At 37.0% G+C, this 25,659-nt stretch overlaps 3 protein-coding genes across 3 annotated transcripts; 1 reads left to right on the forward strand and 2 right to left on the reverse strand.

Annotated features, from left to right (window-relative positions):
* LOC18591827 (protein SABRE) lies at positions 253-21,397 on the reverse strand. The gene is made up of 23 exons (XM_018125922.1): positions 20,897-21,397; positions 20,311-20,422; positions 18,800-19,060; positions 17,990-18,192; positions 17,546-17,768; positions 16,394-16,564; positions 16,159-16,260; positions 14,407-14,658; positions 11,572-13,677; positions 9,540-11,400; positions 9,282-9,370; positions 8,662-9,018; positions 8,162-8,280; positions 7,028-7,274; positions 5,709-5,933; positions 4,486-4,625; positions 3,914-3,986; positions 2,817-2,918; positions 2,553-2,726; positions 2,076-2,417; positions 1,818-1,985; positions 1,058-1,430; positions 253-905 (listed from the first exon to the last, which is right to left on the reverse strand). The coding sequence occupies exons 1-23, from the start codon at positions 20,965-20,967 to the stop codon at positions 787-789; spliced, it is 7,890 nt and encodes a 2,629-aa protein (XP_017981411.1). The 5' UTR covers positions 20,968-21,397; the 3' UTR covers positions 253-786.
* On the reverse strand, positions 22,029-22,663 carry LOC18591828 (ubiquitin-conjugating enzyme E2 11). Its single transcript, XM_018125638.1, has one exon. The coding sequence runs from the start codon at positions 22,613-22,615 to the stop codon at positions 22,151-22,153; it is 465 nt and encodes a 154-aa protein (XP_017981127.1). The 5' UTR covers positions 22,616-22,663; the 3' UTR covers positions 22,029-22,150.
* Positions 23,153-25,634, forward strand: LOC18591829 (neuroguidin). The gene is made up of 8 exons (XM_007018211.2): positions 23,153-23,324; positions 23,409-23,496; positions 23,593-23,772; positions 23,884-24,063; positions 24,149-24,325; positions 24,414-24,568; positions 24,691-24,817; positions 25,300-25,634. The coding sequence occupies exons 1-8, from the start codon at positions 23,281-23,283 to the stop codon at positions 25,309-25,311; spliced, it is 963 nt and encodes a 320-aa protein (XP_007018273.1). The 5' UTR covers positions 23,153-23,280; the 3' UTR covers positions 25,312-25,634.

A 25,659-nucleotide genomic window follows, 5' to 3' on the forward strand; every position in this document is an offset into this window, starting at 1 on the left:
TATATATATTAGTCTTTTTTCACTACTCTTAAAATGAGTATTTAAGAGGTTTGAATCTTTAACGAGTAATTTTAGGATATTTAGGTACAAGTTTGGGAAATATTTTTTAAATTTTATTCGAAGAGTACTTTGTAATTTTACAAAATCCAGATCTGGATTCAGGTTCAGTGCCTAAAAAATAACGGATAACCCTGGACAACGGGTGATTCAAATAGCATCTTTTCACCACAAAAAGGCACTGGCAAGACCAAATTTGACGAAACAGAATATTATATCTAATGCCTATGATTATTCACTGTTCAAATCGCGAGAAACCTTCACATTTATTTCTATTCCAATTTATATTATTTAAATGTATGTACAAAATTATAGGGTTCGATAGCTCGTATAACTATTTTTTCTACCCAAAACCTACAAAATTTACAGATCACAACTGCTTGAAGCACTTCTCTCTATCAGGCAGAATGAGCAGGTTACAGAGCAAACATGATCTAACCAGGATTTAAAGCTCAATCACCATAGAAGGTATCACCAACCAGTACATCCATAGTCAATAACCAAGCAGGCATACCTCATATTTTTCATAATTGATGTCCTGCAACCAGCTTTTACTTGAAGTCAGCAACATCTCGAGCCTGTCTTCATGCAAGGTTGCATTTTAGTTGAAATTCAGCTCCATTCATCCCCGTCCAGTAGCACTCTGTCAGTCGGGCATCTTGCATCTCACATACCGTTTGCTCCACTCTAGGCCTTCAAACAATCCCCTTCTGTTGATGAAAGATAGCTCTATTCATGAAAATCCTCATAGGGTGAGGATCCACTAGAAGAGTCAGTTTCGAATGGAGTGGTCTCCATTGGATCCATTGGAGATGATGGAAGTGATTCTCTCTGTTGAGAAGATGAACCTGAACCAGAACAAAGTCAGCCTAACCTTAATTTCCCAATGCCTGGTAGGGAAAACCTCAAGGATTACACCAGTGTTCGAACAAAACTAAAATGAGAAATACCTTGTGTCTTTCATTTCCACAAGAATATAAAGAAGGAAAACAATACAAACCTTTCTGTCCCCTTGATCGGAACTTCTTTGTGTGCCGCCTGATAAGTCTCTTAGCTTTTGTTATGGTCAGCTGCCTAGCAAATGGAGAGAATTCTGCATCACTTTCACTCCACTCCCCATGGAAATCATTCTCTGCTTCACCTCTCATAGTTCGTAACACAAATTGTTTGGCTTTGCGACGTTGAGTGTTGAAGAGGCCTCTAATGGAAGTGACAAATCCATCACCAGCTCCATCGCTTGGACGCTTAATAAACGTTATTGGATACGGATCAGATTTCCCAACCTGATCATTGTCACTGAGATTGAGGTCACTATCAGGAACACCAGCTCCACTTGGCTGTTGGCTATGTGCTTTGTCTTTGAATTTCTTACCCTACCAAATAACAAATAAATAGGACCGTAAGCAGATCCACATTCCAACCTTAATGGTTTAACAAATAAATTAAGCTTTCCCATACTTGCAAATACACTTGGGCCCCATTAGCACACCAGGGTGGTGTGATGGGGCACCCACCGCACTGAAGCCCCAGTTCCCCACCAGACCCCCACATCATCCCAGTGTGACAAACGAAACCTTAACATCTGCAAATTCTAATTACTAGCACTGACTGCCCTCCTTTCTAATGGCAGTTATTATCATAGTTCATTGTGAGATAAATCATTACGAAGAACATAGAGACCAGTGACCATAGAGTAAGAGAAGATTCAGATTAAGGGGATTTGAAGTTAGGTTAACCAGAGTGTAATCAAGATTCGTTACCTGCATTCCAGTTACAGACTTTAGGACTCCCCATATAATATGCTTCTTTACTCGAGAGAACAATCTCCTCCAAGTCCCGGTGAACTCAACACGGTGAAATGTATCCATCAGCAACTTGAGATCATTTACAACAAATCTGGCGCCTTCGTATGTAACTAGTAGCTCAACCTAATGAAGGAAACAAAAACATATGACGATAAAAACCAAATAATGGCAATAGAAAACAAGGGATAATCAATTAAAATTAACTGAACCAACCTGACTTATCTTGATATTGTGAAACTCCATCATTTTCCGAGGCCTAGATTTTTTCTCTTCATTGGATTTTCCGACCTTCTTCTCTTCATGAGATGACCGACCATACTTAATAGATTTTGTGTCTTTCATTTTATTTTTGGAGCATTCATCTTGTTGCTCCAAGGAAACTAGTGGCCCACTTTTTGTGGAAGAAATGCTGGAGGAGTGAACCTGTAGGACAAGTTCATTAGCCACAGATTCTGCAACAGTCTCTTCCCATGTTCTGTCAAAAGAAGACGTTCTTCGTAACTCAGGGCCAGAACCAGAAACAACATTTGCCTTTAGGTTTTGCAACTTTGATGCCTGCATGTGGGTTCCAAAAAGTGTTTACAAAAATTACAGCATAGAAATATAAAGATCCAAAACCTATATAGGAATCTAGTGACTTAAATATGTAGCCATGACAACTACAAGGTAGGGAAACATAAGGATGCTGACTTGGGCAGAATCAGCAGGAACAGGCTGACTGGTAACAGACGTAGTAGACACACTTGGTTTGGATGATATCTCAGACTCCTTTGTTGAGTGGCTGCCTGATGCAGAAGCATCATGGGTTGAGAAGCCCTTCTTTACACGTCTTGCACCAGCAGTTGTGGAGACCTTCCAAACTTCCTGCATCTCCAAACTTCCAAGCATAAGGACACTCACCAATTGCACTAAAAATTTGCATACCAATTCAAAGATATGAAGCCCAAAACTAACCTGTCGTCTTTGTGAATCTTGTTCTTCTTCTGGGAAAAAATACTCCCACATCATTCTGTACATTGTCTCCGTCAAATGAATCTTAAGTGGGTATATCTCTACCTACAGCAAAAAAGAATAGCTTGTGTCAACTTTAGTTAATAGTAGTTCATCAAAGCCACAAATGCTTCTAAGATTTAATAAGAAAATAAGACAAACTGCTTATTCGCAATACAAATTGCTTGCAGGTCTACACATGATAGAACAAAAGTACTATAACAACTGTATGTGTTCTGAGGAGTTATCCATATGTATCAGAAAAGCTCCCCCACAACTGACCCGGGCCACCCCTAAAGGCATGATGCCTTGATGCTCTTGCATTTGCTGCAATAGACAACTATGTACAAGACCCTAGCTGCTCAATTATCAAGCAGTCTCTCAAATTCAGTTCCAATACATGCTTAGGGAATCAAGGGCCAAAAGCATGATCACCAAGATCCCTCTCTCCCTTCTCTGTCTACCTGGCACCTTGTTTCTCTTCTCAGTCTTATATCTCGAAGATTGCTGACAGGATTTTATGCTTAAATATGTACGCTCGTGTTGATGCATCAATTCCAGATGTCAACTTATATCCTGCACGCCCTTATTTTGATCATATTCACAGTGCCAATATAGCTATTATCCCTCACACTGCTATCACAACCTTTTCACTCAGCTTTTAGTTCCATTCTTCCTTCCCTAATCTGTAAGACCAACTCCTTGGAGTAAAGGGAGTATATTAAAACAATATGAGATTTTGGAATACATATCTGTCCATAAGCATAATAGTTACCATATCTTCTCTACGGAGATCCTACGCATGTCAATGGTACATAGACATGTGGATGCAAATAAACTTTGTAATCAAAGTTCAAATGAGGAAGTGGATGCAACTAGAACAAATTTATGAACCAGGTCATTGTTAAAATAATTTACAATCAGTGAACTCACATGCGGGGCTAAGAGCTATATCAAAGCTAATAATGGTTTCATATGTTGTGTATTGCAGTCATTCTACATTCTAGAAACACACACACATCAACAATGACTTCGAAACTAGAAAAAAAACTGATTATTACCTGAAAAAGCTCCAGAGGAGAGTTTGCATCCTTTGGAGCTCCCTGCTTTGCATCCACACGTAGCATGACATTTCTGCAACCAGGAAAGTTGATATCATGATCTTCTAAAGAATTATTATAACACTTGCTGAGGTACTTAATCCAAAATCTTCACATACATTCATGGCTCCCCCACACAATCAAATGAAAAACCACAAGTTATTGACATCAAGTACCAACTTCTATAAAGCCAGTCTATAAATAAAAATTCTCTAAAAAATGACCGTGTTGACAAAACAATAAAGCAAGTTACTGACAGCAGAAAGGTATCATAAACATTGGGGGCAAAACCAGTGGACCTTAAGATAGAAGCAAATACAAGATGGGGTTCTATTGGCACAGGGAGAACCAAAATTAGGGATTTAAACATATGGGATTGTTGAGGTTTGGATGAGGGGTGCTGTCAATATAACTATAAAACCCAAAAAAAAGGAAAAAAATCATAAATATTCATAAAAGTAGTCACAACTAATTAAGCTAGAAAAACACCTAAAGGCATGACAAAGCAACAGAGACAAGGAAAAAGTGTGTACTTTCCCCATTCTGGAGGAGGATTCCACGCCGATAAAAGCATATCAGACTTGGCATTAAGCAGGCAGTTTCTCACAACAAAATACTTAGTTGTAAACTGAGCAACACCAACATCTTTGTAATCACGGTCAAAATCATAAATCTGCATGAATAACAGGAGAGTATAAACTGTAAGATAGCATCCTCAAAGCAAACATTACTTAAGTGTGATTCCTTTATGGAATTAACTTAAAACAAAGCAATGGAAAGAAAAATCAATATCAACCCTAAAGTAGTCAAAGGTGCAAGGCGCAGAATTAGCATACTCCCATGCTAGCAAGGAACTAATTTCCAAAATGTGTATCAATCAAAAACAAAAAATTTATATTTAATACGTTAAACAAACTTCAAATATATACCTTTGTTAGTATAAGTTAAAAAGTTGACTCCAACCATTTTCTAATGTATTCCAAATATAGGCACAATCCAAACTAACTAAAAGTCATTATCAAACTCAAGCTCTAAGTTTCCTTCACATCCATCCTCAACAAGATATAAATGGATGTTATTGTCCTATTCTTACTCCTGTAAAAGATACGTGTCTTATCTCACTGGTCAAACAAAATTACAGCTCACAGAAAGATTCAGAAAGAAGAGGGCAATTTAAAAATAGTGCCTTATGAGCAACTGTAATAGTTGAAATAAAATGAATTATATTTCTATTTGTTTTATTAATTCTTTCTCGATTTGCTTCATTAATATAAATGAATTTCTCAATAATTTTTTTTTTGTTGATTCAAGAAAAAAAGTTGTGTATTGGTTCTTGGAATATTAGTGACATATAGAAAATATATGTATTTTTCCATGAAAAATTTTATAAAAAGTTATAATTTACGGATTAATCAAATATTTCTTCCTTCTAATATTTGCCAAAAATTTGTTTGACGATTCTAATATTTTATCCTGATAACTTATTTTGTCAGAATTATTATTTGAGAAAGGGCACCTCACATGGAGTGGTGCGCGGAGATGTTCTTAATTTGTAATTGTTTTCTTTGGGAGAGAGGGGGTTCGCTTTGTGCCTTTACACCTAAGCACATGGCTTGACTACGACCGGCTGTTCGTTCAGGACAACAAATGTAATCAGAAATACAACCTCCATCAAGTGATAAAGAAAGGTATCAATTGATACTTCACTAGTATAAGCATAAAGCAAACTAACTTCTCATCATCTTCAGGAACTCACCATGTCATTGATCTCTGCCTCAGCAAATGATTTACCATCCACAAGCATGCTCCATACAACTTTGTTAATTTGCAAAGAAATTCGCATGGCATAGGATGGACTTTTGTTCTTTTCTTTCTCCATTAGCCGTAGCTGAGCAGCTTTCTGCAAAGCAACCCGTAAGGATACAGATGCCGCCTTCCTAGATTTTTTTGCATTGACAAGTTCTCTCTTCATTCCTTGCACCTATACAAATCAAGTTCATACAGCTTAAAATCTGTTGCGTACTAAAGTATAACAACCAATCATATTGTATCTTAAAAGACCAATACACAATTAGGCATATGTAATCTTAGAAGACCAATATACAAAAACAAAATTATGCACAGCCCAGACTGTAATGAACCCATTAATAACAGATGTAATAACAAGTGCAGATAAAAGGAGATACAGTCAAAAAACAAAACACAAGTTCTTGCAGCAATTAACAGCCACTCCAAAATACCTTATCAAGTTTCACTCTTATCCCAATAATCAGTGTCTGTAACTCAACAAACATCCTTTTAAGGTCCAAAGTGCATTTTTTAAGAAATGCCAGATCCACAGAATAATAGAAATCAGCATCACCTTTCCTAGCTTTGATGATTCTGAAAATGTAGGTGGAATATCTTGCAACATTCATGAAGTTATACTTACAAAATAATAGTCAATTAAAGGGTGATTTATTGACTTACATTGAATTTCAAGGAAATTATCCTACATTCATAATATAATAGATACCCACACTTTTGAGTGATGGGTATAACCAGCTGAGAAAACACCTTAGAAATTGGTTCTGATAGGAAAGGTGTCCCAAGAAGGAGCTGAGTATTCAGCCTTAACCAGTAAGAGTGTGCATCGTAGTTATATTACATATTACTAGAATTTCCTCTGTTATTCAGTGCATTCACTGCAGACAGAAATTTATGGGATCCACAGAAAACATAATTGCCAGGAACATGGACCGTGAGACATTTCCCAGACCAGATGAAGAGGGAATCAAGCATGCATAATCAATTCAGGTACTAAAGCATTGATCTATCAATACTTCAAATCCAGTTCTTTCAATCATTTTTTAAAATGGAGTTGATATATCGAACATAGGAAAATTCTGCTCTACACTTTTCTTATATAACTTGGCTTATAATAGAGGCCCCTTTCTTATATAACTTGGCTTATAATATAGGCCCCTTAACTATTTTAACATCTTAGCTTTGAGAAGAACAATCAAAGAGAACATAACTCTGCAAACACAGAAACAAGTAATATTTAGCGATTGTTGACAAAGTTCATTTTCATACCAATATAGATCTCCCACCATTTACCATCCACCAATCACCTTCCTTTTCCAGATGGTCTCCTGAAGTATCACAATGAAGAGACAACTTCTTAATGTCATTGAGTAGCAACTTCTGCTCCCGTTCTTTCTGTTCAAGGCTGATTTTTGCAAGTTCTACCTCTTCCACGCCATCAGGAACCACCTCATCTGCCTCCTCCCCTACATCTTCATCATCTTCGCCAGGACAAGAGAGACTACTTTTTCGAGGCCTGAATTACAGATTTAACTTGCATTAAATTTGGAAGAATATAACAGTACTAAATACAAAAATGTCTTTTAGTGCAGAGATCATGCAACTGTTTTAATAAATTAATAAAAATAAGAGACAATTGCATCCAAATGACAGATATGAAGTGGAAGAATAGGTTTCATTTCAAAAGATCACTATTATGACCATTAGCCAACAAGTGTAAAGCAACTTTGAGTGATATATTAATAGCAATACTAAACCAAAATGTATGTTTATTGCTTTTGAGATAGTTTGGAAAAGAGGCTCTGTAAGGTTAAGAAAACTCAGGTGCTGGCCATCCTTACACTCAGTTTCATATAGCTGGTCTACAATAAATCAAACTAAGCAGCAACACAAAGATTTAATTTATCATTTAAACAAAGAAAAATAAACAAAAGCGGGGAAAGGAAGTAGAGCAGAATTTGAACCAGCCTAATACTAGGTGAACAAATGCTTTATCCATACTTTCAAACAACAATATGGCAAGCTGCAGTCAAATAAGTTCTTCATGCCAAATCTAACATTTGGATTTGAATCCATCAAGGGTGTTCTGCACATTCCAAATCCACAGATTGGCCCCACCTTTAGAGGTGGCAAATACTGATTTTGTATACTTAGAAACGCTATTATAATAATATCCATTTGCTGAATCTTGTTATTTCAAAAGAAGAAAGGAGAAACAAAGATTTTTTTTTTTTTAAGTCTAGCATTTGCCAACAAATAGATCCAACCAGGCCAAAGTACATGCACATGCAACTTACAATAAATAACCGGACATGTTATAATTTCATTGAAGAGACACTGTTTTCAAAAAGAAAAAAGAAAGTTCAAAGAAACAAAAGGAAAACAACTGGGGCATGTTCTCACTTGGGAAGCCGAGCAAAGAGAAGATTGGTTAAGACATCCAGCATAACCTGAAACTGACGAGACGTCATGGTAGCTGTTATGTTGTGAGAGTTAAAGGTGAGATCCTTTAATGGCTTCACCTGCAACAGAGTGAAAAAAATTACATATGCAAATTTAAGTCTAGTGCTCAATAACTACCCAGCATTGAAATGATTTACCATGAAAGATAGCAACTTCAGACTATAGGTTGGTCTCTCAACAGTCTAGACTCTCTTTCCAAATTTCAACAAGTTGGACATGGCCCAACTCAGGATGTTCCTAGTATTATTCATTCTACACTGTGCATTAAACAAATTGCACTTTCCAATTATTTCTCCTCATTATCTTCATTTTTTTTAATTCACCGTTGTCCTTCTTTATAAAAGATTTATTTTTAATACTTTTTACTTGTAATCAATGTGTCACAATACTTAGACATAGACATCTTAGCCAAAACAGATACCTTGAAAATGTCACATTACCTTCAAGTCTGGGGTACCACCTTTATGCCTTGTGTATCGGAAGTACATATCACAAGGCAAAAACACTCTTTCAAGTAGAGCACCAGTTCGCTTGACCTTTGTAGAACTTCTACGAATTTTTGGAAGCCACTGTAGCCCAGCCCCAGGATCTACATCAGTTGGTGCAACATGAGCCTGGACATGCTCCAGCATCACAGAGAACTCCGTGCGTTTCAATGTCATGTCATGCCCACCTTCAGGGATATGAACATTTCCAGTACCAAGTGCTTGCTCAATCATTTCATAGCCAACATGAAGAACTGAATGAAATGATCGGGCTAAAACACGACCACTAACAGCAGCAAGAAGAAATCTCCCCTGATAGACATGAAAGAAGTAATTTTACTGAAAAAATGACCAACATAAGATGATGACTATCAACAAATCATTAAAAAGAGGAACACAAATTACCATACAGATCTCTAATGTACTGTAAGACCTCCCTAACATATAGCTAGTGAACTCAAGCAATGATTTCATAAATTTAAGAAATGCTGTGAATATTTGCAATGACAAATTATTCTTTTAGATATGTATTGTGAAGAACAAATATGCTTACAGATGCAAAAGTCACAACTCACATTGGCATCTTCAGAGTGAAGATTGAATTGAGGCTCAATGACATTCACCATAAAATGACGAGTCCCTTCCTCTTCAGAATCATTTAGTGCTACGATAAATAAACAAGTATCAACTGTAATCATTGGAAGTTAAAGAATCATGACAAGAAAATTATAACAAAAAATGTGTCTTTGATGGAGCTAACATCTGTGGCGCTTTGAATTCAGAAGTACAAAACTTCACCAGCGCTAAAATTTCAATGTAAGCTTGAGACATACCAACTGCAGAAGTAGACAAATTTTCCATCCCCACTGCATGTGATAGAGATGAATGAGATCCCGATGTCTCCACATGTTGAGAAGGGGAAGCCACACCATGATTGCTAGAGGGGGACTTAGAAGTATCCTCTTGAGGCATTTCAGGGTCACCATGTTTCTGATACTCCTCGAGTAACTTCCTCTGTGCATACTGCCGAGAAGGAGAAGGCTTTTGAGGTTCAAATGCTTTGGATATTCCACCAACAAACGACCACACAGCATCTCGATTCTCTATTGTCCACAACAGTTTAAGGCCGTAAACAAAAACACGCTGACAATTGTCAGCTATAACCACATTGTATCCATCGTCATCGCTTGGATCTGACCGTGCATGCTCATCACTTTCACTCCCATTTTCAAATTCAGATCTGACATATGTCATTTCGAGATTTTTTCTCCCAGCCTCTTGCCATGCAAATAACCTAGCAGGATCAGCCTTTGGGGCCTGCCTCCTGATTGTAAAATAATCAGATGACAACAAAAATCCTTCATCACGATGCTTCTCCGTACAACCACTCATGTAATTACTCTTTTCACTAGGAACTCGCTCTATGGATGCAGACTGAGAAGTTTTCCTTGTCATTTGAACTACTTTTGTGACACTATTGCAATCTTCTTTGTTCAAAAAAACCTTAGGCATATGAAGGTCAAGCCCCTGATACACAAGATCAAGAGGATCACGCTTGCATTCAAAAGTATATTTTTGCTTACCTCTACTGTAACAGATTTCATATTTAAGTTTTGTCATGCCAAATGCCAGTCCTTTTGCTGGATCATCATCATCTAATGTCTTATGCTTTATGCAAGTAGGTGTAGCATCTAAGCGGAGCATAAATTCTGTCATCACCCTATCTAATGACAGGTTTCCTGATCTAGGAATTCTTGGAATTCCAAAACGAGGCCAGCGAGAGAAGGAACGCAATTTGTGAGGAGGTATATAATTCATATTCCAAAACTTAACTATCCAAGCTAGATCATGCGCACCAACATTCACTGTAGGTGAAGCAATTGAAACATTCTCATCCTTAAAGTGTGCCCCGTTTACAGTTCCTTCCAGAACAGTGCATTCTGACACAGAGGCAGATGGGGATTGTTTCTCCAATGCAGGAAACAGGGGTTTAAGAGAAAAGTTCCATCGGAGGGAAAGAGAAGTGGATCTGAAAGGATCAAACACTTTCTCCCTAGGCTTCCCTTCTATAGGAAGTGCAAACAAATAATGATTCATGGGATTACCAGACTCGCATTCCCAATCCATTGTAACCTCAAGGCTGAAGACTGGAGCTTCAAGGAAAGCACCGGATACACTGGCAGGGAGTTTTAAGCTATGATTATTTACCAAACTCTCCAAACTGCTCAAGAAAATTTTAAAATCCTTTGCAGAAACATAAACACGACCATCTGATTGCTGAATCTCCATAGAACCAGAAACAATTTGAAGTTTGTCAAGCCTTTCATAAGGATCAGTAGTTGCAAGAATGTTCCATTTAGTTTCAGAAAAGAATAAGGTGATATTTCCATGGATGTAATTTCTCATGTCATCCCACCACGGTAAGCTCCGCTCCTTTTTTGGTGGCTGCGGAAGACCAGGACTCCTATTGCTTAAATTAGCCCTACGAAGTGCCACAGTGAAAGCATAGCTTATGTCAGCAAAAACTGGTTCATATCCCACCCCAAAGGACACTTCTGCTTTTTCAAAATGTATAGGCAAATCTGAGTATGTTTTCATTGGTGGAGTTGTACCACTGGCTGAACGAAGCATGCGGACCTTTCTCCATCTTCCAATGAAGACATCATTGGAAATTTGGGGCTGAAAACATGTTGCCTAATTTCAAAGAAAATAATTTAAATTAGAGTAAGATCAGCAAAACCACGCCCTCCCTTTTTCCAAAAAAAAAAACATATATAAAGAGAGAATTTCAAATATAATTATCTTTAGCATTTAGGAATGGGACCAAAAAAACAGGGGGAAGGGAGTGGTAGCTTAGGAGTTTACCTGCTGTGCTAGCACAACACGGCCTTCGCATCTACCAGAAATTGCAGAAAAAAGAGGAAGTGTGTAATTTCTTAACTGAACAGTTAGACTTCCTGTGTTTAAGAGAATATTGCTCCCATATAGACGGGAAAAAGGTATATTACTTTCACGACATACTGGATCAAGCTGCCTTAGAACCTCTATCATCCCGTCATCTCCACCATCAATCCTTGTCAAGGTCACATCTAAGTCTGTAGCTGAAACAGAAAGAAGAGAAGTTCTCGCAGTACTTGGCTTAAAACCAGCCTGAAATCCTTCTCTACAGGCACCTGAGCCTTCCGATGGTTTTAGTTTCTGACATGCCAAGTAATAGGATTGAAAAGACTGTTTGCATATCTCTTCTTGCATTTTTTCAATTGCTGAAGGGTCTTGCACATTGATCTCAACTCCATTATTCTGAATCTTTCTTTCACAAGCAGAGTCACTTATTTCAGCCGTTTTAGGACACTGATTGGCCAAAATAAAATCATTCAAAAATTTCAACCTAACAGCTAACTCAACGGCCTCATTCTTCATTAGATGATAGTGCTCATCAAGCCAACCCTGGATTGGTTCTTCTTCGATATCAGCAGTCAGCTTGCGTATGCAGAACTTCACACGCCCAAATTTGGTTGAACTAGGCTTTTTAGGTTTTGAGCTTTCTTTCTTCATGGGAAGAATTAGCTGAGTCTTAGCAGAAGTTATAAGCTTCAAAGCTCGCAACATCTCCTCAACAGCATCATCAATGGCACGCAACTGCAGCCTGAAAGGCATGCAAATATGAACATCAAGTGCTTGAACAACCCAATCCCACACAGTGCCCACTGGTACTGCTGCATCAGATGAGCTGGAAGCATTGGGAATACGGGAAATTTGCATTCGGCTGCTTTTGAATATCCGGGCTCCATTGAAACTAAGCATCAGTCCTTCAAGAAGTACTCCTATGCGGGCGTTCTCAGAGAAAATTGACTGAACCTGCACAAGTGCATCAACACCATCTCCAGCTTCAGCAGATATACTTAGCATCTCCACATCAACAGCAAATATAGATTCTTTTTTCTTTGTTTTATCAAGATGACCTGATTCCATCACAATGACTTCCTTCTTCTGCTCAGCATCTCTTACACCGGAGACATTGTCCATGAGCTCATTACCATGTCCCTTAACCTTCTGATTGTGAACCAGTGCTTTCAGTTGCAAAACCAGTTCAAACAAAGACAGATGCACATCAGGCTCCCATCTGATGGATATATCAGTAGCACTGAACAGAGAGCAAACAGCTATCTCCTTTAGGCCACCAGAGCGTCGTACAAATTTTGCATTCTGCATGTCAAATAATGCAACTTTTGTGTCTGGTTTATCTTCTTCAAGATGTTCCTGATAGATAGATCTGGCTCTTTCAAGTTCCACCTGGGTGGATTGTTTCTCCTTGTTCACACACAAGCTAAAGTGAAAGATGTCAAGCAAAAGAGAGTATTTCAATTTCTTGCACTGATCAGAGGCTGTGGACATTAGATTTGCATTACGTGGTGTACCATCAGCTGAAACACTAATGACAACTCGACCACCCTGAGACCCATAATTTACACGCTTGGGATCTGCCACAACTGTGTTATCCAAGCTAGTCTCACCGCAAAAGCTAACTGAACAACGTTCAAGATTGAATTTTAAAAGCCGAGTACCCTTCCCTGATGGTTTTGATGAACGCCCTGTCCGGCTCTGTGTAGCTTTCTTTCCAGCAGATAGATTTTTCAAGAGTGCTTGAAAGGACATAGCTGCTATTATAAGTGATTCAACACGCTTAAAAGTTAAATAAATGCCCATTCCAGTCACATCAGTAGAAAGAACTAATTTACATCTAGGGCCATCATCTTCAGATGATTCCATGTCCTTTTTACCCCAATCTAGACTAACCTTTGCTATATGCAGTAAGGAACCTGAATTTGATTCCACACTGAAAAGGCTTTCTTTCAAACATTCTTGATATTCATCTGCCATATGCAAATTCAGCTCACCAAGTTCCATGTGTACTGTGGTTCCTGTACTTGAAATGTTGTTAGCAAACACATGTGATGACTGTGAGCAGCCCTGCATTTGGAAACCAAAGTCAAAATGGTGTCGTAGTCATTGCTTCAAACCAATTAAGGCATACAAAGTGGATAACAACAAAAAACAGTATTAATATAGAGTCCAAATAGAATATCATGACACTCAGGAAAGCAAATAAATGTGACTAGAGATGGAATTAAAATTTCCTATGCCCATATATATATAACATCTAAGCTCTGTAAAACCTTCATTAGCATACAAGCATCTTGGATAAATTCTTTAATTCTCCTTTTCAGTGGCCCATGAGCAATCTGTTTATATTAAGGTTTGTTAAAGGAGGATTCTTCTTTTACCAATATGATGATTTTAATTGGTGCTAATTTTAAGTGAACACTGTCACCGTGGTTCCCACCACCTGGTAGCAAATATATTGACTTCACAACACTACAACCCAGAACAACAGCACTTAACTAATGCAACCGAATTAATGCATTAGTTGAATAAGTCAAATATTTGGCATGATTATCTTGCACAAAAATATTTGTTGCTTAAGATCAACTGAAACTAAACTACAACTAGGAAGTGAAGAACTCCATTCTGCATATAAATCCTAAAATACCAACTATGTTCTGGCAGCTAAAGTTTATAGCCGATTATGTACCCTTCAGATATAAAATTCTGTGCTACATAACACAGCACGATCTGCAAGATTAAGGCTCATACGTTTCTTGGATACCCAATATAAAAAGGACAAAGCTTGTTGCTTACATGATACAGCGGCACACCACTGATACTATAAAGCACAATTGTCATCTCAGGGGCTGAGACAGTACATGTCCACATGAAGGCTTTGGATTCACTTGATTGCGGCTTCTCTATAGTAGAAGTTTCCTCTCGAAGAACCATTCCTTTCTTTTTGGAGGATTGCAACCCTAACCATGGCTTTAATATACTCATTATAATGTTGCACTGAGTCCCTCCAAGCTTAACATCAACTTCAGCTCTAACAAGTGAGATTGGCTGAAAAGCAACAGCATTAGAAAGAATAAGCTACTAAACCAACCCAATAAAATTATAAATGTGGCACCCACACTATGTTTAACAGGTCCATATGTCTCTAAAAATATACATCAACCAAACAAAAGCAAAATAACCTGGTACGAAAACTAGATAGAAATGAGATGGGAAAAAAAGCTTCCTTGTTCCAACAAAGGGTGTNTAATATACTCATTATAATGTTGCACTGAGTCCCTCCAAGCTTAACATCAACTTCAGCTCTAACAAGTGAGATTGGCTGAAAAGCAACAGCATTAGAAAGAATAAGCTACTAAACCAACCCAATAAAATTATAAATGTGGCACCCACACTATGTTTAACAGGTCCATATGTCTCTAAAAATATACATCAACCAAACAAAAGCAAAATAACCTGGTACGAAAACTAGATAGAAATGAGATGGGAAAAAAAGCTTCCTTGTTCCCAAACAAAAGGGGGTGGTGGCAAGAGTCAGTCTTTGGACCAGGCAAGTAACATATATAAAAACCACAGAGAGAACAGGCAAAGTAAAGATAAAGATTAAAGAGCAAAGGGACCTCCTTCTCAATCAGATAGAAAGCCTACTAATTATCTCCATCATTTAACAAGGACCAAAAATTAAAGCAGTCAAGCCCGTTTAATATTTTAGCTACCCAAGTTGACAACAAGAATGAATAGAATAAGGAAACCAGAGAAGTCGGTGAAGGTAAACCTACTACCTAGTTTCCTTTTCCAATCACCAAGCTGATCTTCAAGAACAACTGTTTCGAAAACCGGCTAGTTCAACCAGCTGAATTGGGGAACCATTCACCAACTGGGAAATTGATGCCCTACACCCATATTAGGCCTAAAATGATCAAAACTAGTCCCTATCTGGAAAAATAATAAGATTTTTTCTAAAAACAGTTGTCTTCCTGGGATATAAAATGGTTTTTATTTTATGAAGTGATTGCTTTTTGAAGGCAGGTTGAGTTGGGTCATATTCAGATTTATCTTTTCCCAGTGGGTACAGGGCAGATGCTAAAATTTGTAAAGACCACAGTCAGGTTGAATTGGACCAGGTTCAGGCGAAGATTCTGTATTTTCTATTTGGGTTCAAGTTACAAACTTGGGAACATACACCAAATCACCAACACAAGGCTCAGGCATGCAAACAGAAATGATTCAACCACCAACCCAAATTAAATCCCCCAAAAGAGCCTAAGGGGTATCAACTATTATTCCTTTCCTATCAAGCTACAATGCTAGTCATGTGACCCACATAAAATGCTGATGCCAATTCAGATCCAAGAATTTCTAATTTGACAACTAAAAATGATAGTTTCTCAAATTGAAACTCATCTGAGATCACTTGATAAAAGACAGTAAGCAAAGTAACAACGGAATAAGTGGAAATTTAATGGCAGCATTTGCAGTCAAAACATATTTTTACCTGTTGTACAACACAGACAAAGTTAAAGGTAGCAACTTGACAAAGACACCAACCTGCCATGATTGCAGAGGACTCACCTGTATTGGAATGTAGACAAAAGAGACAACATCAACTTTCATTATCTCCAATATAGAAGAGCCAGCTTCTCTAAGAAGCTGAAATAGAAAGGAAAAACCAAAGTCAATAACATGCCAAGCCGCAAGATATAGTTAATATTAAAACATAGAGAGATGCAACATCATTTTTTTTTTTTTGCTCAGCCTGCAACATCAATATTAATGGCTGTACATGTATCTCACTGAACTCCAACTGAACATCAAGGCGTGTACTCTCCCCCACATCTTCAGTTGATCGTGATTTGATGCTTTTCAATTGAATGCCCATGATGTTATTCTCAACAAAAAGATCATGTTCTCGATGCACAAACTTCACATCTAGTTTTGGTAAGTTGAAGCAAATCTGTCTCAAAAATCAAACAAATGAATGAATGAACAATATAAACCTTCCCACCAGTGCATTAGCACTCAAGGCAGTATACTGTCTTTTTCAAGCTTACACATCATGCATTCCCATTAAACACAACCAACCAATAGTTACTACATGATCAAATATAATGTAGAGCACGTTGAGGACCTAAGGTATGGACTTTTGGTGAGAAATCAAGTGCTGCATACTTGCTAAAATGACAGAAAAATGTAACAACTAACATTGATCAATGTAGTCAGCTTGCTAATTTGATGGCTCCATCATCTTTTCATGAACATCAGGATACTGACACACACTACTCATTTACGCTACTAAGCAGATGAGGAAATATGAAAAACAAAGATTGCCACGCAGAAAATGGCACCATGGAATGCAGTGGTGAAGAACAATGAACCTCACAACCTAATCTTCTTCACTTCTAGTAAGATATTATCATGAGTCTAGAATATGCAAATAACTTGAGCATTGTCCCTGAGCTATAGATTTTAATTCTCAGTTCTCACCATTCAACACAAGACAATATGGCTTCACAAAACAAACATGTATCCTCTTCTTTAGGGTGTAAAATCTCAATAATGACCCTCTCCATCGGAATTCTTTACTTAATTAGTTTCTTCCTTTCTTAGTTTCCTCATTACCTCAATTGAGTTGTCTGTCTGCTCTTAAGCTCACCAACAATATACCAAAACAGTTATTCCAAGCAGGTTGGAATTACATCTTTAATTGCTTGATATAGTAGAACATCACAAAAGCAATTTTCATGATAGCTAAGGAGGTACAACAATCATGAGCAAGCCCCAATAACAATGTTTTTGTGCTCTAATAATTAAGTATTTCTTGCAGATGCTTCTAATCTTTGTATACAATAATAACTTAATTAGAAAAAGGCTGCCAACCATAGAAGACGGGAAAACAATAGCAAGCTTATCTCCATCCATGAGTAAAATCACAAACCTTTTCTGGAAACACAGAAGTATACTTAGTCAATGCTAAAATTGCAGCTTGTTTTTTCTGAGGCTTTTTTTTTGTTACAGAATCAGCAGTTAGCCCTGTAACTCTATCAGTTTCAGAAAAAACATCTGACGATTTTTTATTCTTCGAGAGCAGCTCCTCATTGAGGTTCACAACGACCTCTCCACAGTTAATGTCCACATTTCGGACAACAACACCTGCTTCCCTGAATGCAAAAGAGAACATGTTAGCACATAAAGCAAAAGCGAAAACAAGAGTTACATGATTAAGGTGAGAATATTTGTATGAGACAAAAAGAAAGCCCAAGAGAATGATATGCAAGAGATAAAAACATTTACCATCATTAACCGACCAACAAATGCAAAAGATAACATGCTGGAATGATTTGGCCACTATAAAGGAAAGTTTCAAAAAGAAAAGAAATACCTATCATGGCCAAATTCACAAGAGAGAGAAAACTCTTCACAGCTAAAAGGAGCAGAAAATTTTTCCATAATGCCAGAGAGTGACCGAATAGCATGGACAGAAATGGGTAATATATGTAGCTTAACAAACAGATTAGGCTTGGATCCACCATCTTTAGATATATCTACTTTGAGTTCCTTCACCTCAACAGTTGCTTTAGGTGTCTGCATGGTTTCAAGAGACAATTAACTTGAAAAGTACAAAAACTTCAAAATGAAAAGGACAACAGAAAAGAAGATTAAAAAAAAAAACAGAAGTATATACACTGAATCTACGCCAAAATAGGGCATTCAGAGATTGTTGAACCTTCACTAGATAATAAAACCTACATGACACTAGGTCTCTGAACAAGATCAGATTCTAACAGTACTTTTTGATCAAATGAGCTAACAACTATGTCTATCAGAATGGTACTCCAACCTAAACGAGGTTCTAAGCTGTGCATCGTGATATTCTGCAGCCTCACTGCAGGAACCAACAAAAAGCTATTACCAAATTTCTTATTTGATAACTTACAATCAGAACAAAGGTAGCAATCAAAATCCAATTTGCTGAACTTAAAAAATTATACATTGTCCATCATCACTCTCCCGAGCTCCCCATTTAACATTTATTCTAGAACAAAGACACACAGAGACACATCACAAAAGCATTAAAAAGTTATGTGCTGAAATGAATTATAAAAAAGGTGAATCATTGCTTATCAAAAAAAAAAACAAAAGGTGAATCATTATTTAAAAGGAAGAAAGAAAAAGATCAAAGACCAGCTACCTTCAAAACCAAATCTGTAATAGAAACTGACAAAAATCTTGCAATGTTAGCCACAACCATCCACTTTCCCCTGCCTGAAGTGCGAGGTTTCCGGGATTTAGCTTTCTGTGAGCTTTTAGTTGAAGGCCTTAATACAATTTCTAGGTCACATATTAACACCTGCAGCTTTGGATCCTTGGAAATAATGCCAAACCCAAGTTTAACCAAGGACTGACGTAAACTGAGCTTAATTTCACCCACTAATATGGATTCAATAGCACCCTGAAAATTATCCAAGCAATTAAAATATGATGAACACCAGGAACAGGCACATAGGTTTACAAATAGTTGCAGGAACAAATAGCAGGAAATGATGATAAATTAATAAGTACAGAAACAAATTCCGATCATTTAAACCAGATACCCTTCAGGCTTTTCAAAGGACATTTTTAACTTACAGATGAATACACACACACATACATATATTCCAGTCAATGAAATTCTACTTAAAAGACATACTTAACTCTTGCCCGTGCCTCCTGAGCATCCATTTAGATCTATTCCGATGCAAACCACTCCCCACCCAAAATAAAATAAAAAGATTCTGAATGACCTCCACATATTAACACAATAATATTTACAGAGTTAAAAGGCACACCTTGCAAAGCCAAATACAGGACAAAGCAATGCATATAAGTTGACAGCACATAAATCAGCCCATCATTGCAATAAAATGCCAACTGGTATGCCCCATCATATAGGAGATCAGTACCAAGAACTCCACCCGCAAGACAAAACATCAGAGGAAACTTCAACTTACAAAAGTTGATTCTACTCCCTAAGTGAAATTACTAAATATTATCCTCTCAACCAAAATCTAGTCCCAGACCTACCTTATGCTTTGGTAGGGAAAAAAGTGACATGATAAAAACAAGAGGAAACTGGAAAGAAAAGAAAAGAACACTTTTCTGGAATTTACTATGAGACCAGTGTTTTCTATCCAATTCATAACTACCAATGTTTCCAATTCTAACTGAATTTCCAGACTGAAAACCAGAAAGAGAAGTTTTAGGATTCCATCTACTTAACCCTGCTTCCCCCTCTTTATATTGAAAGGAAAATAACATAATTTTGGTAAATAATTAAATCATAAAATAACGAAAAACCCAGATGTAAGTAGAATTACTTTTCATTTTCTCCCCTCTTTCTCCCATCCTACCAAGCAAGTGGAAGAATCATTTATCTTTCCATCCACTTTTCTCTCCTTCCCAATCACATTGAGGAAAAGACAAATTATTATTTCTTTCTGCCACTATTCCATTGCTCCTAGCTTTCAATCTTTTCACTTTTTCATTCTTGCCAACAAGATAGCTTAATAAGTAAATTGTATAATGCCAGAAAGAAAGAAAATTGTTCAACAGTTTAAGGACTCTCTTATTAGTAACTAACAGAGGGTTTAACTTGGTTTTATGAGCACCTAATTTAAAAAAACATTGAAAATTGAATCTACTGATTGAAATACAAGAAAACACCTTATTGAACTTCACCACAACATCTCTCAAGCATTTCCACCCACCAACACGGAATCCAACAGATGCTCCGACAATCCGGCTTAGAATCCAAGCCAGCAACCTGGAAGCAAATCTGAAAAGGAAAAAGAAAAAGTGTACAACAGAAATTTTAGCAATCATTCTTGCATCCTCACTTCAAAGTTCTAACAGAATACAAGCATTAATTAAGAAATTGAAGAAAAAATTGTAGACAACAACAAATGCGGTACATAAATATCTCATTGGAATCATTTTGCTCAAAAGAAGCAGAAATGAATCATAGTTGCCAGTAAAACATTCGTAGTAACTAAATTAACCATATCTGAAAGAGCCATATTTTCCAAAATTAGAAACAACGCGCCAAGAAGCACTAACAAATTGCAGCATTAAACTGATAAAAGGATTTCCCACTACAAAAACACGAAATTCAAATACAGAATAATAAAATCCAAATGCATAAGCAAAAAGCTGATCGAAATAAAATTTCAGATAAACTAAACAAAAAGAAGCATGTCGACATTTACAGTAATAAATTTAAATGCAATAACGGAAAAGTGGAGGGACTTACATGAAAACCATCCACAATGTGATGGAAATCATCAAGAATCCAAAGAGAAACTTGACAGGAGAAGCCGCCATTTTGTTTACTAGTGGCAAAACTGTAATTCTACTGAACCGTAGAAAATCCGATCAAATTATCCAATTCGAAAAAGAAGACGAAACAGCGGCAACAGTAACAGCCTCTGAACATAATAACATTATGTGGAAACAAGAAGAAAAGGAGAAAAAGATGAGACGAAACCCTAAAAAAATCGAGTTTCTGAAAAATGGAAAGCGATCGGAGAGTTTATGTGAATCAATGAGACCGAGTCTTCGAGGCGCAATCGGAGGAGAGAGTGTTGACATGAAAGAAGATCCGATCCGTGAGGTGCTCGGTGATCAAAAGGGACTGAGTATTCCCTGTTTTTGTTTCAGTTTTTATTTTTTAAATTTGATTTGTCGAGTAGTGTAGGGTGGGATCCGGTGGTGTAAGGGTGCATGACGAGGTGGCTGTTGGGGGTTTTCTTGAGGAGCGTGAATGAGATGTCCCTCTTAAACGACGAACGTGTCCTCGGGAGAAGCGTGAGGGAGAGTCAACGCCTCAACGGTGCGTTTTGTTAGGGTCGGCGTTCTGTTTTTGGTTGTGAGGAGCGATTGCGTGACCTCTAAGCCACATGGATTTGTTCCGCGGCTGAATCTGATTGGTCCAACAAGGTATTTAACATTTGTAATTATTTTAACTTTTATTTTTCCTACAAAAGGAAAAACAAAATATTTTTAAAAGCAAAAATGAGAAAAACAAATGGATATTTTCCTTCAAATTCAAAGCTATAAGTAATTTTGTAATTAATTTAATGATATATTTTTATCAATATTAAAGATATCATCAAACAGAATTGAGTTGGTATAACTTGAATTCAACTCAATTAAAAATCTTAAAATTCAAGTTTGATTAAATTTTATTTTTAAGTTCAAATTAATTAAAAAAATAACCAAATTAATGAAGCTCGATTTTATTAAACTTGATTATTATTAATTTATATTAAATGAGCTTTTAACAAAAATAAATAAATAATCCAACTAAAATATTTTTATTGTCAAGAGGATAACCCACAATGAATAGACGAATTTATATAATATTTGAAAGTATGCATAAAAGTTAAAATATTTTTTCATTCATAAAAACTTCCGCAATAAACATAAAATACATATTATTCTTTAAAAGCTTTATGCAAATTGCTTATTTTACGGTGTTCATTACGTTGATGGTCCTCTACCAATTCTAAGGTAGAGCAAACTGCATTGTCCATTGGCGAGCAGTAGCCTCGAAGCTGGACCGGTTATTCTTGTACTCAGCACCAATCTTAGGCACGAGCGGATCATCTGGGTTTGGATCATTCATCAGCGAGCATATTGCTATAATCACAGCCCTTACTTCATATGCCGGAGTCCACTTATCTTTGAATTTAAGAATATCAAGACAAATGCTACCCTGTTCATTAATGTTGGGGTGATAAATCTTAGTTTTGAAGGTAACCTTGGGTGGTGCAAATGGGTAATTGCTTGGCAAGACAATGGATAAATTGAATAAACCCCCTTCGTAAGGAGTACCAGGTTGGCCAAAGATCGTGGCTTGCCACTCGTCAAGGTTGTTCCCAACTAGACCAACACTGCACATATTGTTTATCTCCTTATCCTTTTGAACATTTGCCCACTCCTTTTGTATCCGCTTAGTTCTCGCCGACATGGTTGCTTTGCTTGCTTGGGTATTGGAAAAAAAGAAGTATTTCTGTATCTGTTCACTTGCTAATTGTTTGACGAAAGAGGTGAAGAGTTTGGAGATATATATAGGAAAAGAAATGGTCATGGACGCAACCAGTTTTAAATGAGAATGTTATTACGACTTTGCATGAACATATTGATGGAGAATTTAGTACAGGTCATGCACAAATAACTTCACGCTCATGCCATTGAAGACAAAATCATATTCATGGCATGATCCTGGTAATATTGAAATCTAATCATGAATTATTGTAAAATCTTGTAACTAATCGCGAGATTAAAGTCAATTAACCACAAATTTGAGTAGTACTAGTTAAGGTAATTGAATTATTTGTAAATGGGCCGAATGGTCTTGAAGTCGGGGCTCTTTTGGTACAAAAAAGGCCTAAGGCCCAAATCAGATGTTTAAAGCAATTAATTAAAACCAAATACTAGTGATGGGCCGATAAGCTTTCACACTAGACCCAGTGTAAGTACCTTATTTTCGTAGAGACCCGAGTACCCTTCTCTCCTTTAACACCCAGCCCCAGCCAACTTACCCTCCTCTTTCGTATCCTCTGCCCTGGGAGTGGGTACCGGCGCGGAGCGTTCGTGCTTCGTAAATTACCGGTGAATATTGATTGATAAGCCATGGAAGAGACTAATAACACAAAAGGAAGTGAAAGATTAAAAAAGTAAGTAATGTTTGACCAATTTTTTCATTTAGCTTTGCCATCCGAATTATCGTGTATAATTTTGTTTATTTGTTTTTGTTTCAGAGAAGCTAATCAGTTGGCTGCAGTGTTGAAAGAAATGAAGGCAGGGTTAGATGTCGTGACTACCAAAGTACGAGCTTTAACCGCTAAGGTAGGAAGCTTGGGCAACTCGTCCGTCACAATTTCGTATTACTTTTTTTAGTTTTATTTTGTTTAAATCAGTATTCTCCTTTGATTTGGGTGATAGGTGAAAGCTAATAACTTGCCTACTGCGGATGGGATAAGTTATCTGGAAGCCAAGCATTTGTTGCTTCTAAACTATTGTCAATCACTTGTCTATTATTTACTTCGCAAGGCAAAGGGGTATTCAATTGAGGGACATCCCGTTGTTAGGAGCCTTGTTGAGATTAGGTTGTTTCTGGAAAAGGTTTGTAGGGTCTTTGTTTCTCCTTGTTATTTAGTAATTGACTGATTTCAAGTAGTGGTGAGGATAATTGTTTCTTTTTCTTTTTCTTTTTCTTTTTTTGGTTGTTAACAGATTAGGCCAATTGACAAAAAACTTCAATACCAAATTCAAAAGCTTACAAGGGTTAGTGGGAGTGCAACACAACAAGAATTGTCAAATGAGAAATCAGATGAACCTCAGAGGACTGAGGATCCATTGAATTATCGGCCGAACCCGGATATGCTTATTAGCAAGACAGATATGATGTCAGAGGTTAGTCTTGCTAAAAATTTCACCAACTATTTTCCTAAAATCGCGGTTTTGTTTTGTTTTTAAAGTCTGTGCATGTGCATTGTAGGATGGTGCTGGTGTTTATAAACCGCCCAAATTTGCCCCTGCAGCTGTGGAAGAGGATCATAAGATGTCAAGAGAGGAGAGAAATGCTTTAAGAAGAGAAAAGGAAGCTTTGCGGAAAGCTTCTCAGAGTGCATATATTAGGGAAATGATGGATGATTTAGAAGGAAGACCTGAAGAGGTCCGTTGGTAGACTGTTTTTGTATCATTACTTGGTTTCAAAGTTCACCTATGAATTCAGCTGATATTTTTTTTGCTAATTATTGCAGGTTAGAGAAATTATTGGAACTGAAAGTAGAGAACTCTCTAGATATATGGCAAAAATGGAAAGGCGTGCACAGCAAGAGGAAGAACTTTTCACACGTGCTCCAGTTGCAAGGAAGGACAAAAAGATAGAGAAACACTTAAAGAAGTCAAGAAATGGGTATGCATATTTTCTCCCAGTGTCTATCAGTTTGCAAAATTTGGTGAATTATCTTTCATGCTAAGCATCTAGTGGTTTATACAATTCCCTTGGTTTGACTGTTTATTCCTTGTTTGTATCAGGTTGCTTGGTCTGACGGACAGTTTCTATGATGAAATCAAAACTTTACCATTGGGGGATGTTGCTGGTGATCAACCAACAAGCTTTAGTAACAGTAACGGTGGAATGTGGAAGCTCAAAAAGCGCAAGGTATGTTGTTGAATGTTATGGTTTGTCATCTTTTCATTACCCTAAATTTCCTTAGCTGTTACCATGGCTAAATTGTATCCATCTGCATAGCACCAGAGATAGTTTTTTTTTTTTTTTTTTTGTGTGGTTATTCTTCAGTCTTATGTTGGGGTTTAAGCTACACATGTAATTTTATAGTTCTGATCACAATGATAGCATTTAGCTTATTGTCTATGAGATCTTATTATAGCCTAATGGCTGCTGTTTTGAGGGTTGGCATGAGGCACCTCCTATATGGAGCGAAGCAAGTGGGATAATCCTCATTGATCTCATTTTTAGATAGGACATGACATGTTAAGATTCAGAAACATATTTAGTTTACCAATCAAATTATATCACTATTGTTTTCTAAAACTTTTTGCCGTCTTGCATTTACCATTAACAAATCAAATATGGCCAAGACTTATATGACATAGAGGCTGACATCTTTTGTATGCTTGCAGAGGAAACATTAAATGGCAACAAACCATATGTACATGGGGAATGGAATTTGAAGTCAGCCAGGCAATTTTGTATTCAAGTTTTCTGTTGAGAGCATTTTCTAAATTTATGGTTTGTACGGTGCATCTTATTGAGTTGTTATTTTTTCTTATTCCAGTAGCTGTCAATCAGTTAGATCGAAACACAGGATAGGAATATGATTTTAATGTTCAGTACTAAAATCATCTGTTACTGCCCTTTGAACTTGTACTTTTCGCCCCTGGCGCCATCTTTTGTTTAGTGTACCTCTTATTTATTCAACATTAACATATGATGGAAAGGAAATTTTTGTTCTCTAGCTGATCAGTTTAATGAATCTTACC

Source organism: Theobroma cacao, chromosome 8, assembly GCF_000208745.1.
Source record: "Theobroma cacao cultivar B97-61/B2 chromosome 8, Criollo_cocoa_genome_V2, whole genome shotgun sequence".
In the NCBI taxonomy this organism is placed as follows: domain Eukaryota; kingdom Viridiplantae; phylum Streptophyta; class Magnoliopsida; order Malvales; family Malvaceae; genus Theobroma; species Theobroma cacao.